General features: G+C 52.0%; 1 protein-coding gene and 1 pseudogene across 1 annotated transcript; one reads left to right on the top strand and one right to left on the bottom strand.

The window, feature by feature from the left end:
• Nucleotides 1–2405: 2405 nt before the first annotated feature.
• LOC149915827 (uncharacterized) lies at nucleotides 2406–6928 on the bottom strand (annotated as a pseudogene).
• Nucleotides 6929–7948: 1020 nt separating this feature from the next.
• Nucleotides 7949–14890, top strand: LOC149915828 (protocadherin beta-15-like). The gene is made up of 3 exons (XM_090151071.1): nucleotides 7949–8068; nucleotides 11360–14200; nucleotides 14801–14890. Exons 1-3 carry the CDS (start codon nucleotides 7949–7951, stop codon nucleotides 14888–14890), a joined length of 3051 nt encoding a protein of 1016 aa, XP_090007197.1.

The raw sequence follows: 14890 nt of genomic DNA on the forward strand, positions 1-14890 counted from the left end.
GAAGTGTGTGGGGAAGCTCTTCTCAGCCGGGATGTGATCCCTGCCATAGCAGTGCCAGCAATCAGGTTACAATAAAGGAAAGGTACAAGTCCACCTTCCTCTCCCTGAGGTCCGAGGAGGGAATCAGGAGCATTGGTAGGAGCATAAGGAAGCAGATACTGGGTGGTACTCTAACTGCTGTGGGGCATGAATGAGGAGCTGCATTCCCAACTTTATGTGCTGATGATGGCCTACAGCCAGTTTTTGTAACCCGTTTCTGTGTTGCTGATTGCCCTATTTTTCATGTAAATTGACCTGTCTTCCTTTGTAGTGGCTGATATGATGGTTTATTTTACCTTTAGGAGGAAAAGCCCGTTTAGAACAGTGACTACTGAGTTGTTGCTGAGCAGTGCTGCACAGAGCCAGGGACATTTCTGCTTCTCATTCTGCCATGAGAGTGAGTGTGCTGGTGGTGCACAAGAAGCTGGTAGGGGACAGAATGAGGACAGCTGCCCTAAACTGTCAGGAGGGATATTCTCTACCATGTGACATCGCACAGAACTCTAAAAGTGGGGATATCTCAGGGTTGGGGGCCAGCAGCTGCTTGTGAGCTGGCTGGACATTGTTCAGCAGGTGGTGTCATACAAGTAGTATTTGCCTGTATTCCTACAGTGGCAGGGAAGGACAGTGAGAGAAGCAGGAAAACCAACCTTATAAACACAGGGCTGAGAGGCTGGTGCAAACGCAAAACTTTGGGGTTCTTTGATAATGGGGGAGTCTGCTCTGCACCTGGTATGAGGGCTGCCGATGGGTATCACCTATCCCAGAGGGGGAAACGGATCATTGCCCAGGAGTTGGTGGGACTTGTAGAGGGGGCTTTAAACTAGATATGAAGGGGGAAGGGGATAAAACCAGGCCCACTAGAAATGAGCCTGGAGGAGCGGTAATGGGATTAGCAGTGAGGCAATTGTCTCAGCTGAAGCGCATCTACACCAATGCACGCAGCATGGGCAACAAACAAGAAGAGCTGGAAGCCCCTATGCAACAGGCTATCTATGACCTAGTTGCTTTTACAGAAACATGGTGTGACCGCTCCCATGACTGGAGTGCTGCAATGGCTGGTTACAAACTCTTCAGGAAGGATAGGCAAGGAAGGAGGCTCTCTATATTAGAGAGTGCTTTGATGTTATTGAGCTTGAGGCTGGGAATGATAAGGTTGAATCCCTATGGGTAAAGATCAGTGGAAGGGCTGACAAGGCAGACTTCCTGGTGGGTGTCTGCTACAGGCTGCTGAACCAGGATGAAGAGACAGATGAGGAGTTCTAAAAGCAGCTGGCAGAAGCTGTGCGATCGTCAGCCCTTGTCTTCATGGGGGACTTCAACATCCCTGACATATGCTGGGAATACAACACAGCGCAGAAGAAGCAGTGTAGGAGGTTTCTGGAGCGTATGGAGGATAACTTTCTGACGCAGCTGGTGAGAGAGCCAACGAGAGGAGCTGCCCTGCTTGACCTGCTGTTCACAAACAGAGAAGGTCTGGTGGGAGATGTGGAGGTCAGGGGCTTTCTTGAACATAGTGACCATGGAATGGTAGAGTTCTTGATTCTTGGTGGAGCCTGGAGGTGGAACAGCAAAACTGCTACCTTGGACTTCCGGAGGACGGACTTTGAATTATTCAGAAGGCTAGTAGGGGGAATCCCCTGGGTTTCAGTCTTGGAGAGTAAAGGGGCCCAAGATGGCTGGTTGCTCTTCAAGAAGGAAGTCTTCAAGATGCAGGAGCTGGCTGTCCCCCTGAGCAGCAAAATGTGTTGGCGGGGAAGAAGACCAGCATGGACGAACAGAGCTATTCTTGAGGCTCTTGGAGAAAAAGGGAATCTACCTCCTGTGGAAGAAGGGTGGGTGACTCAGAAAGAGTACAGAGAAGTTGTTAAGATGTGTAAAGAGAAATTCAGAATGGCAAAAGCCCAGCTTGAACTTGACCTGGGCACTGGGGTTAAAAGGAACAAGAAACCCTTTTACAAATAAGTCACCAGTAAGAGGAGGACTCAGGAGAATCTTTATTCTTTACTGGGTGAAGCTGGCAGTGTGACCAGAGAGGATAAGGAAAAGACAGACATTCTGAATGCCTTCTTAACATCTGTCTTTAAAGGTCACACCAGTTATCCTCAGGGTACTCCACTCTCTGACCTGGTAGTCTCGACTGGAGACTGGGGGACAGAACAGAACCCCCTGCAATTCGGGAGGACGCAGTCAGAGACCTACTACTCCAGCTGGACAGTCACAAGTCCATGGGGCTGGATGGGATTCACCTGAGAGTGCTGAGAAGTGGCAGAGGTGGTAGGCGAGCCACTCACCATGATCAGTCAGCACTCTTTTTTGGCTGGTGAGGTCACAGAAGACTGAAGGCTTGCCAATGTGACTCCCATCTATAAGAAGTGTTGTAAGGAGGATCCGGGGAACGCCAGGCCTGTTAGCCTGACCTCAATGCAAGGAAAGCTTATGGAGCGGATTGTCTTGAGGGAGATCACGCGTCACGTGCGGGACAACTGGGAGATCAGACCTAGGCAGCATGGGTTCACGAAGGGCAGATCCTGCTTGACCAACCTGATCTCCTTCTATGATCTAGTGACCCGTCTGGTAGATGAGAGAAAGGCTGTTGATGTAGTCTACCTAGACTTCAGCAAGGCCTTTGACACTGTCTCCCACAGAATTCTCCTGCAGTAGCTGACAGCCCTTTGCTTGGACAGGTACATTCTTGGCTGGATAAGGAAGTGGCTGGAAGGCCACGCCCAGAGAGTGGTAGTGAATGGAGCTAAATGCAGCTGGCGACCTGTCACGAGTGCTGTTCCTGAGGGGTGGGTGCTAGGGCCTGTCCTCTTCAATATCTTTATTGATGATGTGGATGAGGGCATTGAGTGCACTCTCAGTAAATGTTTGGATGACACCAAGTTGGCTGGAAGTGCCAATCTGCCTGGGGTAGCAAAGCCCTACAGAGGGATTTGGACAGGCTGGATAGCTGGGCTGAAGCCAATGGCATGAGTTTCAACAGGACCAAATGCCAGGTCCTGCACTTTGGCTGCAACAACCCCAGGCAATGCTACAGGCTTGGGTCAAGGTAGCTGGAAGACTGCGTATAGGAAATGGACCTGGGGGTGTTGATTGATGCTCGGCTGAACGTGAGCCAGCATTGTGCCTGGGTGGGCAAGAAGGCCAATGGCATCTTGGCTTGCATCAGGAACGGTGTTGCCAGCAGGAACAGGGAAATGATTGTCCCCCATACTCAGCTCTGATGAGGCCACACCTCAAGTACTGTGTCCAGTACTTGCTGCAATAAAGACATCAAGGCCCTGGAGCTGGTTCAAAGAAGGGCGACAAAACTGTTGAGGGGTCTCTAGTATAGCCCTTATGAGGAACGGCTGAAGGAGCTCTGATTGTTCAGTCTGGAGAAGAGGAGGCTCAGGGGAGACCTTATTGCTCTCTATAAATACCTGAAGGGCAGTTAGGAGTCGGCCTCTTCTCTTGTGTAACTTGTGATAGAACTTGAGGTAATGGCTTCAAGCTGCACCACGGGAGATTTAGGTTGGACGTTAGGAAATACTACTTTTCTGAAAGAGTGGTCTGGCACTGCAATGGGCTTCCCAGGGAGGTGGTGGAGTCACCAACCCTGGAGGTATTCAAGGAACGTTTAGATTTTGTGTTGAGGGATATGGTTTAGTGAGTACTATTGGTGACAGGTGGATGCTTGGTCTGAATGATCTTGATGGTCTTTTCCAGCCTTGGTGATTCTGCAATTCTGTGACTGCATCCATTCCTTATTCTTTGTATCTACAGGTGGTTGTGCATCACTTCTTTTGTGTGTCTCCATCTGTGTCTCTTATCTGTATCTCAATATCTCTATGAGTACGCCTATGTGGTTTTCAGTATCTCTACCTCTATCTGTACTTCTGTCTCCATACCTCCACTTCTATATCTCTATGTTTTCTCTCAGGAGTTCTGCTTTGTTTTTGTATTCTGATTCTCTCCCCCATGCTGCAGGGAGAGGGTGGTCAATAATGAACTGAGTTCACACTGAGTAGCTGTTGTGTTATATCAGAACATTGTTTTTGGTGTCCAATGTGTGGCCTGAAAGGCTGAGATAACACAGATCTTATCCGAGTGTGTTAAAAACAGAATTGTTACATGTGTTATAGTAGTTTATTACCTTTGGGCACCGTAATAGCTTTTAAATTATTTTTGGAAGTCTTTTGGAGTGTTTTCTAGGAATGATTACATTTCATACCTCACTTGCTATTTCTGTTCCCTGTTATGCTGTTTACCATCTTAGGGGGCTGGAAGAAGATGATCATTTTGCTATCACATATAAAATCAAGTTCTGATGTGTTCAAGTTACTGCTCAGGAGACTCAGCTGGTGTTAGTACTTCACACTGTCATCGTTTTTGTTCTAGGGAATCCATCTCTCAGACACTATGAAGAATTACACATTTTCCTTTGTGTCTTTAGAGAGCCAGACTATGGGAGCGTGAACGGGCCATGTTTTCCTCCATTTCCTCACTCTTCTTTCTCGTTCACCTACCAGTTATCTTTGGGCAGTTACAATAGCTCTTGAGAATGTTAAATGTCCTTGAGATGTTCAAATCAGCATGATCCTAGTGCTGTGTCTCCTGAATATGTTTCTGTTTTTGTCTATGTTTAACCAGCTCTGTATTAATACAAGCCAGAGATCTGCTCTGTTGCAGTGTCAGGCTCTGTGGGAGGATACTAGCAGGCACACAGAAGACTGAGCATGGTCTGTGCTTTGGAACTGCAGTCCAGAACATGTGCAGAATCCAGAAAATGTGGCAAAGTGTTTGCAGCAGATATGCCATCACTCTGGCAACTGTAGAGAGACAACAATCACTGCCACTTGCTGGGGATTGGCTATGCCTACTGCCCCTGACCAGTGCTATTCAGTATGCTGAAGAGAAGGGAAGAGAAGGTCTATAACACTCATGACAATGTGACAGGCCCTATGGCTGCTCCAACTTCTGTGATAGGCCCTGCAGTTTCTTCAGCTCTCACTGCAGTGCCTATGGTTGCTTTGAGGCCTGTGCCAGTTGCTGTGGAGGCTCCAAGCCCTGCTCTGTGCTCTGTGGCTGCTCCAAGTACCGCCACAGGCCTGTAGTTACTGCAACCCTGCTCTCTGCCCTGCAGTTTCTCCAGCTCCTCCATCATAGCCTGTGGTTGCTCTTGATCTTCACCAGTTCTCAAAACAGGCCATGGAGTCACTGTATTCCTAGCAACAATCCCTGCTGTTTCTTCAACTCCCATGAGAGGCCCTGTGGTTGCCCCAGCTGTCACAACAGTTTCTCCTTCCTCTGCGATAGGCCCTGTGGTTGCTTCAACCCACTCAACATACTCTGTGGTTGATCCAAGTTGCATGAAAAGCGTTATGGTCGCTTCAATTCCTGCAGGAGTCCTTGAAGTTCTTTGAACCCTCACAACAGGCCCAGCAGTTTCTTCCGTCCCTGTGCCAGGCCTTCTGTCGGAACCAGGGAACCAACTGTATCAGTATCAATTGCCCCTGTACATAAGAGAAGACAATGACTGTAAGTGTTAATTTATTGTGATGACCCATAATGGAGACAATAACTGTCTTTCTCCTGGCCATCCAGGAGCATTTATGGAGTATGGAGTCCTTCATGACAAGATACAGAAATCCCTGAAGGAGAGGGTGAATGGAGTCAATGTGCGTAATTGGAGGCCATCCAGTTGGCTTTAGATACTGCCAAATGAGAGAAGTGACCAACGCTGTATCTCTGCACTTAGTCATGAATGGTGGAAAATACTCCCTGGGAGTGGTTACAACCATAAAAGGAGCATAACTGACTACACTGTGGCAAACCCCTCGTGTCTGCTGCATTGTGAAAAGGTATTGCTGCCCACGTGGACAGTGTGATTACAGAAGTACATTCTGTAAGATGCTCACATTTTCAAGAGTTAAGCCACTGAATGACCTCTAAACAACCAGCAGTTAGATAAAGCTGCTAGGATTGAAATAGTTCAGATAGCTCTGGGCTGGTGACATACAAGTGTGTTGTTTACAGCCCTATGTGCCTTGTTGGGGTAACAGGCGGGGCTGAGGGTGGTACAATGGGAGTGGTGATTGGTTCATGGGTTTTCTGGGCGGTCGCGTGTCACAGTATATAAGTGCTTGTTGCGCAGCAATAAATTGGCTTACGGTGTAGGAACACAGGTTGTTTGGTCTGTCCATCTGTCCCCATGGCAGTGGTCAATGTTGTGCAGCAATATGTCTAATTTTCCTTTCACACCCTTCTACACCTGCAGGTGAAGAGCAACGTGTCATTTGTGAGCAGAGGGCAATCAGAGTGTGAAATGTCTTTGAAAGCCCTTCTCTGCCTAGATGTGTTCCTGGCTATACAGGCACCAAATATGAGGTTACAATAAGCAAGGTTATGCATCCCCTTCTCTCCCGGAAGTGCCTCTCCCACAGTGCCTCTTTAAACACTCTCTGCGGTTGCTGCAACTCTCTTTTCATACCATGTGGTTTCAACAACCCTCGCACAGTCCCTCTGGTTGCTCCAATTCACATGACAGATGCTGAGATTGCTCCTTCATCTGGGAAACGCCCTGTGGTAGCTCCAATCCACTCAGCACACTCCGTGGTTGCTCCAAGTCCCTTGAGAATCCCTACAGTTGCTCCAAATCGTCAACAGGACTTGAAGTTGTTGGTTGCAACCCTCAGAACAGGCCCTGCAGTTTCTCCAGTCACTGTACCAAGCCTTCTATCTGAACCAGGGAACTGTCTCTGTCAGTATCAGTTGCTCCAATAGGGAAGACATGACAGTGACTGCAAATGTCAACTTATTGTAATAACCCATAAAGAAAGAACTTACCGTCTGACCTCTGACTGTGAAGGATCTGCAAGTTTTGTGAAAATATTTCAATCATTGTCCAAGTGAGCATATTGTCAGCTGGCAGCTCCAGTGCTGGGATAATGGCAACAGTAGCCTGGACATAGTGAGCAGCAAAGCCAGACAGCTGGCATTCAGGCTCTTTAAGGAATTGTTGGTAGAGATCTCACAAGAAGCTGTCTTTAGCAACTAAGGAGTGGAAGAAAGCCAGATACTCTACAAGGATGTCTTTCTGTGGGCACAAGAGATCTCTGTCCCTCAGAATAAGAAGGTGGGCAGGGGAGGCAGACAACAGACATGACTATGCAATTATCAGCTGGTCAAACTGAGGGAAAAGAAGAGATTGTAGCAGCTGTGGAAGCAAAGTTGTGTCACCTGGGGAGAATAGAGAGATGCTGTCTGGACTTGCAGAGGGGAATTTGGAAAGTCAAGGCACAGATGGAACTGAGCATAGTAAGGGATGTTAACAAGAACAAGAAGGGATTCTATAGGTAGATTGGCCAGAAGAGGCAGGCCAAGAGACTGAATCTCCTTTGGTAAAGGAGAAAGGAGAACTGGTGCAACAGATGAGATTTTTGCTTCGATCGTCACTGGCAGCCAGGATTCTTGTATTACTCGCATTCTTGGGCCTCTAGGTGGGAACTAGGGGAGTAAATCCCCCTCTACTGTATGGGCAGAGCAAGTCTGAGACCACCTCATGAGTCTGAATTTATACAAGTCTATGGGGCTGAATGACATGTGTCCCTGGGTTCTGATGGAGCTGGCTGATGTGGTTGCTGGGCTGCCCTCCATCGTATTTTAAAAGCCGTGGCTGTTGGGTGATGTCCCCGGAGTCTGGAAAAAAGGAAATGTCACTCCCATTTACAAGAAAGAGAGGAAGAAGGACCTGGGGAACTACAGGGCAGTCAGCGTCACCTCTGTGCCTGAGAAGATCATGGAACAGATCCTCCTAGAAGACATGTTAAGACACATAAGGGAGGAGTGATGGATAATTAATGGGTTGGAAAGCTGTAGTTGTAGTTGTAGTTGTAGTTGTATTGAACAGCACTATGTCCAGATGGAAGCCAGTGATGAGCGTTCTGCCTTGGGACCAGAGCTCTACAGCGTCGACATCAATGACACTGATGATGGGCCCAAGAGCACCCTCAGTAAGTTTGCCGACAAGACCAAGCTGAGCGTGCGGTTGACACATTAGAAGGAAGTGACGCCATCCAGGGGGACCTCAACAATCTTGAAAGGTGGGTCTGTGTGAACCTAATCAGGTTCATGATTGCAAAGTGCAAGGTTTGACACTTGCATTGGAATAACTCCCAGATATGTATGCAGACTGGGAGAAGTACACTTGGTATGGATTGCCCCAGGGCTGGAAATGTCCCTACAATTTCCAACGGAATGATTTAAACTGCACTGGAACGGAAAGAAGCTCCTGAATACCTGTACTACACAGATGGCATCATTGCATGGGGCAAAAGAGCAGAGGAAGGTTTTGAGAAACGTAGGAAAAGAGTACAAATTCATCTGTAAGCCGTATTTTCCCTGTGTAGGAGATCCATTTTTTGAGGAATGAAAAGGCAAGATGGACATCATCTGATCGCAAAGGAGGAGATCAACAAAACAAAAGCTGTGTTTCCACCAACTGGCAAAAAAGAAATGCAAGCTTTCTTAAAAGTTTCTGTTTTCTCAAGAGCACATATTCTGCATTTTAGTCTGATTGCAAGTCCTCTCTATCAACTGACCCAGAAGAATGACTTCAAATCAGGGTCTCAGCAATGAGAAACCTCTGAAGAAATGAAAATGGGAGGTAGTTCATGGGCCAGGACAAGACATTAAAAAATTAAACTACACTGCAGATAAGGAAAAAAAACAACCTGAAGAATCTGGCAGAAAGCTCTGTGGGAGGCCCTTGGTCATCCTCTTTGTTTTTGTATACCCTTTGACTCTGGGATACTGAGGATCAGAGGCTGCTGCACTCTACCTGAAAAAGAGATATTGGAAGTACATGGAGAAGTTCAAGCTCCTTCATATGAAGAGAGCAACAGAGGTAAAGAAGAGCAACAGCAGGTAACAAAAAGGAAAACTGGCTCACCCCTCATAATGACTGGTGATGACTCAAAGGAGTGCAATCTCTGTCTAAAGAGATGCTACCCCCCTGTCTGCAAACCTTTAAATGAAGGTGAGGAGGTGGCGAGGAGAGGCTACACTCCTTCCAGTCCTTCAGGCACATTGCTTGCCCCTGAGATCCCAGGATTAGCGATGCCTTCTCACCTGGTGCTCAGCCATTGGTTCAGGCTGTGACCTGGTAATTCCACTGCAAGCTGTATTCCCAGTTATGTCTGCTTGGGCTATGACAGTTTTTACTGGACATTTATGTGTTGCTGACATCAGTGGTAACATGAGAGATGGTAAGTATCCCAAATGGATGGATGGATGGACAGATGCATGCAGTGCATGGAAGGAAGGGAAATACAGAAACTGACTTAATCTCTGATACTATTTTTATATTATCATGCATCCAAACAAAACTGATTTAAGAGGAAAGCGCAACAGTGACTGCATCTGAGTGAAGTTGGGGACCTGCCTTTGCAATAACAAGAAGAAGCTCCCATACCTGGTAAAGCTGGAGAAGTACTCCATCCTGCATTTCATGTGGTGTCAATGAGGATGCAACAAGAGGACTATGAAACATCAAGAGAATTCCTATCCCTTGGGAGATGATGAAGGGGTTGGGAGCTCAGGTAGCATTCTCCTCCCTCAGAGCTGTTTGAAAGGAAGCAGGGAGAGCTCATTCAAAAGGTAATGCAGCTTGAAGCCTATCTGAAGTTCCTCTATCCCAGTGCGTGCATCATGGAAATAAGCAGGAGCTGAAAATTCCAGCTGATAAAATTATAAAGCTACTAACTATTTGATATTATGGAAACGTGCTGGGAAGAATTGCACAACTGGAACACTGCAGTCAAGGGCAACAAGCTGTTTACAAGAGTTAGGCAGGGAAGAATGAGTGAGGGTGTTGTCTACTGGGAAGACTTGGGAAACTACAGACCCATGAGTGTCATGTCTGTGCCGGGGAAGATCAGGGATCAGATTCTCCTGGAAGCCATGTTAAGACACATGCAAGAAAAGGAGGTGATCCAACACAGCCAACATTGCTTCTCTAAGGACCATGGATGATGGCTGACCCATCTGGTGTACTTCAGTGATGAAGTAACAGCATCCTTGGGCAAATGAAGAGTAGGTGATGTCATCCACATGGACTTGTGCAAGGCATTTGACATGTCCCCTCACAGTATCTGTATGTTGAAGACACATGTATTTTAATGGTGGACTATTCAGTGGATAAGGAATTGGTTGGATGGTCACAGCCATAGGATTGGGGTCAAGAGCTCCATGTCTGGGTGTAGGCCAATGACAAGTGCTGTCCCACAGGCATCAATCTTGGGACCACTACTCTACAAAATCTTTATCAATGGATCTAGACAGTGGGATGAAATGTACCCACAGCAAGATTGTTGGTAACATTTACTGGAGTTGTACAGTTGATACAATAGGAGGAAGAGATGCCGTCCAAAGGACCTGGACATGCTTGAGAAGTGAGCCTATGTGAACAGATAGAGTTTCAGTACATGCAAATGCAAGGTGTTCCAAGTTGGTTTTGAGTACAGTCTGGGAGAAGAACTAATAAAGTGCAGCCTTGTGAAGCGGGACTTGGAATTTTAAGCAGACAAAGAGCTTGACACAAGCCATAAGTGCATGCATGTACCCCAAATGACACATGTATCCTTAGCTCCATCAAAATAGATGTGGCTAGCAGATGGAGAGAGATGATTGTCTGCTTCAGCTTTGCTCTCATTAGGAACCACCTGGAATACTGTGTGCAGGTCTGTGTTCAGGCTGGAGCACCTGTGATTTGAAGAAAGGCTGAGGCAGACTGGCTGGTTCAGCCTAGAGAAGGATCTGTGGAGACCTCATTGAGGCCTTCCAGTACTTAAAGGAAGGTTGTAAAAAGAGGGAGATTGATTTCTTCCCTGCCCTTCTGTAGCATCGTGTCTGGTATTCCAAAACCTCTGCGCTTCTCAACCGTGAAAGTAGTATGCAGCTCTTTGCTTGACTTGTATGAAGCTGGGAACAATTTTCAGTCAGGTGTGGCAACACACTTTGGCATAGGTGCAAGGGAGGTTACGTTTGTCGTTTGAGGGAAGGAAGATGCCACTCACCAGGGGAAGAATTAGAGCCCTGGGTCCATTGGGTGAGGTGTGAAGACAACATGATCAGGATTTTGTCCTAGAAGAGAATTATTGTTCTAGTGTGAAAGCAAGCTGGAGTGATGGTGAATCAATACCTTAAAGCACCTAACCCTGTAAGCTGTCTGGAAGGCTCCAGGTAATTACAATTTGCTGATTATACAGAAGACAAAGTGAGGAAAACATGGATGTACACTGAATGGAAATCCCATTTTCCCACTTTGAGACAGCACAAAGCAAAAGAGTTCACGGTGGAGAGCCGGGAAGTGATACCCAGAGCAGCACTGCGTGAGCGAGTATTTACATTGCGCTTTGGGATCGTGTGTGCAGGAGGAAAGGAGATTGGAACCGGGAACTCCATCCGCATCGGCAGCGCCGGTGAGAAGGCGGAGAAGGAGCAATTCGCCGTTGCGCCGCTGGGTGGGGATGTTGGCCACGGAGCGGCAGCTCCCTCTGGCCGCAGCGCGCTTTCAGGCGCAGGCGCCCAGCAGAGCCGCGCGAGCCGCTCGGGAAGGGCGGCGGGGCACGGAGGCGGGCGCTCGGGGGCTTCGGGGCCGAGCCGCTGGGAAAGTCCGGCGGCTTTCGGTCGGCGAGCGGCAGCTCTCGCCGTGCGTCGGGGCCGGCGAGAAAGGCCGCGAGGCATGGAGGCCGCCGGGAAGGGCCGGCCGTGGCGGAGCGGGACGGCGAGCGGGAGACGGAGCGGCGGCGGCGAGAGGCGAGTGCTGTTGTGGCTCGTGTGCGTTTGCGTGTGGGAGAGCGGGGCCGAACCGCTGCGCTATTCCGTGGCGGAGGAAATGGCGAGGGACTCGTCGGTGGGCAACGTCGCCCGGGACCTGGGGCTTTCTCCGAGCCAGCTGGCGGCTCGCAAGGCGCGCGTGGTGTCCGAGGGGAGCGAGCAGCATTTCCGCCTCGATCCGCACAGCGGCGTCCTGACGGTCACGGAGACGCTGGACCGAGAGCGGATCTGTCCGCACAGCGAGAGCTGCGCGCTCTTCTTTAAGCTGTTCTTTGAGAACCCGGTGCAGCTGATCCGCGGGGAGGTGGAGGTTCGGGACGTGAACGACAACTCCCCCGTGTTCCCGCAGAAGGAGGTGGTATTGGATCTTATTGAAACTACATCTCCCGGCTCTCGATTCCCTTTAGAAGCAGCACGGGATAAAGACGTTGGGATTAACGGTTTGCAAAATTACAGCCTCTCTCCAAACTCGTATTTCTCCCTAGCTATCGAAAAGGGAAAACGTGGTGGCAAATACGCGGAGCTCGTCCTTGAGAGGGCTTTGGACCGCGAGGAGCAGCGGGAGCTGCATTTGGTGCTCACGGCTGTGGACGGGGGCTCGCCGCCCAGGTCGGGCACGGCTGAGGTCCGGGTGGTGGTGCTGGATGCCAACGACAACGTGCCGGTGTTCTCGCGGGAGGTGTACGAGGTGCGCGTGGCCGAGAACAGCCCCCCGGGGCAGCTGGTGGTGCGGGTGTCGGCCGCGGATCCCGACGAAGGCTCCAACGGCAAAGTGCGGTACGAATTCACACAGACATCACCGGGGTCCCGTCAGCTCTTTGATCTGGACGCTGAGACCGGAGAGATTCGCATCTCAGGCAATCTGGATTTTGAGGAAGCAGAAACGCACGAGCTGGTACTAAAAGCCACGGACGGCGGCGGTCTGTCTGCGCACTGCAAAGTGCACGTGGAGGTGCTGGACGTGAACGACAACGCGCCGGAGATCGAGCTGAGCTCCGTGAGCGCGTCCATCCCCGAGGACGCCCCGCCGCGCACCGTGGTGGCCCTGCTGAGCGTGCGGGACCGCGACTCCGGCGACAACGGGCGGACGGAGTGCGCCATCGAGGGCGACGTGCCGTTCAGCCTGACGGCCGCGTTCGCCGACCACTACGAGCTGCGCACCAGCGCGGCCCTGGACAGGGAGACGACGGCCGAGTACAACGTGAGCATCGTGGCGGCGGACCGGGGCCGGGCGCGGCTGAGCGCTCGCGAAAGCGTGCGGGTGCGGATCGGCGACGTGAACGACAACGCGCCGCGCTTCACGCAGGCGGCGTACAGCATGTGGGTGAGCGAGAACGAGGCGGGCGCGGTGCGGATCGGCAGCGTGAAGGCGACGGACGCGGACGCGGGCGCGAACGGGCGCGTGAGGTACGCGCTGGTGCGGGAGGAGGGCGAGGAGCGGCCCGCCGTGTCGGTGGACGCCGAGAGCGGGGACGTGTCCGTGGTGCGGCCGCTGGACTACGAGGAGGTGCGCGCCGTGGAGGTGACGGTGCGCGCCGCCGACGGGGGCTCGCCGCCGCGGAGCGCCACGGCGCTGCTGCGGGTGCTGGTGCGGGACGAGAACGACAACGCGCCCGTGGTGCTGCACCCGCCGGCCGACGGCGGCGCGGCGCTGCTGGGCGAGCTGGTGCCGCGGCGGGCGCGGGCGGGCTACCTGGTGGCCAAGGTGGTGGCGGTGGACGCGGACGCGGGGCAGAACGCGTGGCTGTCGTACGAGCTGGCCAAGGCGACGGAGCCGGGGCTGTTCCGCGTGGGGCTGCACAGCGGCGAGGTGCGCACGGCGCGGGCCGTGGGCGAGCGCGACGCGGCCCGGCACAGGCTGGTGGTGCTGGTGCGGGACCGCGGGCGGCCGCCGCGCTCCGCCAGCGCCACCCTCGCCGTCGCCCTGGCCGACGGCTTCTCCGAGGGCCGCCTGCGGGCGAGCGAAGAGGCGCCGGCCGCCGAGCCCGACGGCCGCCTCACCCTGTACCTCAGCGTCTGCTTGGCCTGCGTGTCCGCGCTCTTCGTGGCCGGCGCGGCGGCCGCCGTGGCCGCCAAGGTGCGGCGGGCCCGGCGGGGCGAGCCGGGGACCTTGCCCGCCTTCCCGCGCTCCGCCGCCGACAGCGGCGCCGGCTCCCTGCCCCGCAGCTACGTCTACGACGTCCGCCTCGCCGCCGGCACCGTCGACAGCGAGTTCCGCTTCCTCGGGCCGCTCTTCCCCTGCTTCCCCGCCGGGCTGCCGCAGGGCGCGGCCGAGCAGCGGAGCTCGCTGTGCTCGGCCGGCCTCGGGCAAGAAGAAGGCGACTGGGCCGTGCAGGTGAGGGAGCGGAGCCCCGCGCGGGGGACGAGGGGGAGCGCGGGGGCAGCGCGCTGTCTGTGGGGGAGGAGGGAGGCGGGGAGGGGGACGGAGGCTGGGAGTGACGGTTCGGCCCCGAGTGCGGCTGTGGGACGGCAGGGAGCTGCGGAGAGGCCGCGGCGCTGATGGCGTCGTGTTTCTCCTGCGCAGCGTTAGCGACGGCAGAGCTGATGTCCCCTCAGAGTCTCTTTCCCCTCCGTTGCTGTCTGAGTTCCCACACCCATTATCCTCTAGTTACCGTTGGCTTTAAAGCACGATATTTGTTATTTGTTCGTGGGGGAACCGTCAGTGTCTGCTCCCCTCTTCCTGATCTAAAAAATGATTTCCAATTTTCTGGGGTGTTTATTTAGGGCTTTAATAGGTCTATAGGGTTCATTATAGGGTTTTACTGTTGTCTTGTTCGGGTCAGAGAGCTGTTTCCCCGGCCTCCTCTTTCTTTGCCTGTGGGCAGGGAAGAGTGGTGTCCCATTCACATGGGTTCAAATGAGACTTCCCAGCTTCTCACCAACACGTGCTTAGCGTTTACGCCCCAATGTCAGCCGTCCACTGTGTTCTTTGCAGGGCCGAGCTCCCCTGTCTGAAGGCACGGCTCCCGGTGCAGCAGAGGAGAATGGCAGTTTGGATCAAAGCCCCTGGCTCAGCCATCAGTAA

This window comes from Phasianus colchicus, chromosome 15 (assembly GCF_987193195.1).
Source record: "Phasianus colchicus chromosome 15, bPhaCol1.hap1.1, whole genome shotgun sequence".
Lineage (NCBI taxonomy): Eukaryota > Metazoa > Chordata > Aves > Galliformes > Phasianidae > Phasianus > Phasianus colchicus.

What these genes read in the sequence shown, in the direction of transcription:
- LOC149915828 (XM_090151071.1), top strand. Translation starts at nt 7,949, where the DNA reads ATGGAAGCCAGTGATGAGCGTTCTGCCTTGGGACCAGAGCTCTACAGC. An exon ending in CCGACAAGACCAAGCTGAGC is followed by an intron (nt 8,069 to 11,359) that starts GTGCGGTTGACA and finishes ACTTTGAGACAG; the next exon opens with CACAAAGCAAAAGAGTTCAC. An exon ending in AAGGCGACTGGGCCGTGCAG is followed by an intron (nt 14,201 to 14,800) that starts GTGAGGGAGCGG and finishes TGTTCTTTGCAG; the next exon opens with GGCCGAGCTCCCCTGTCTGA.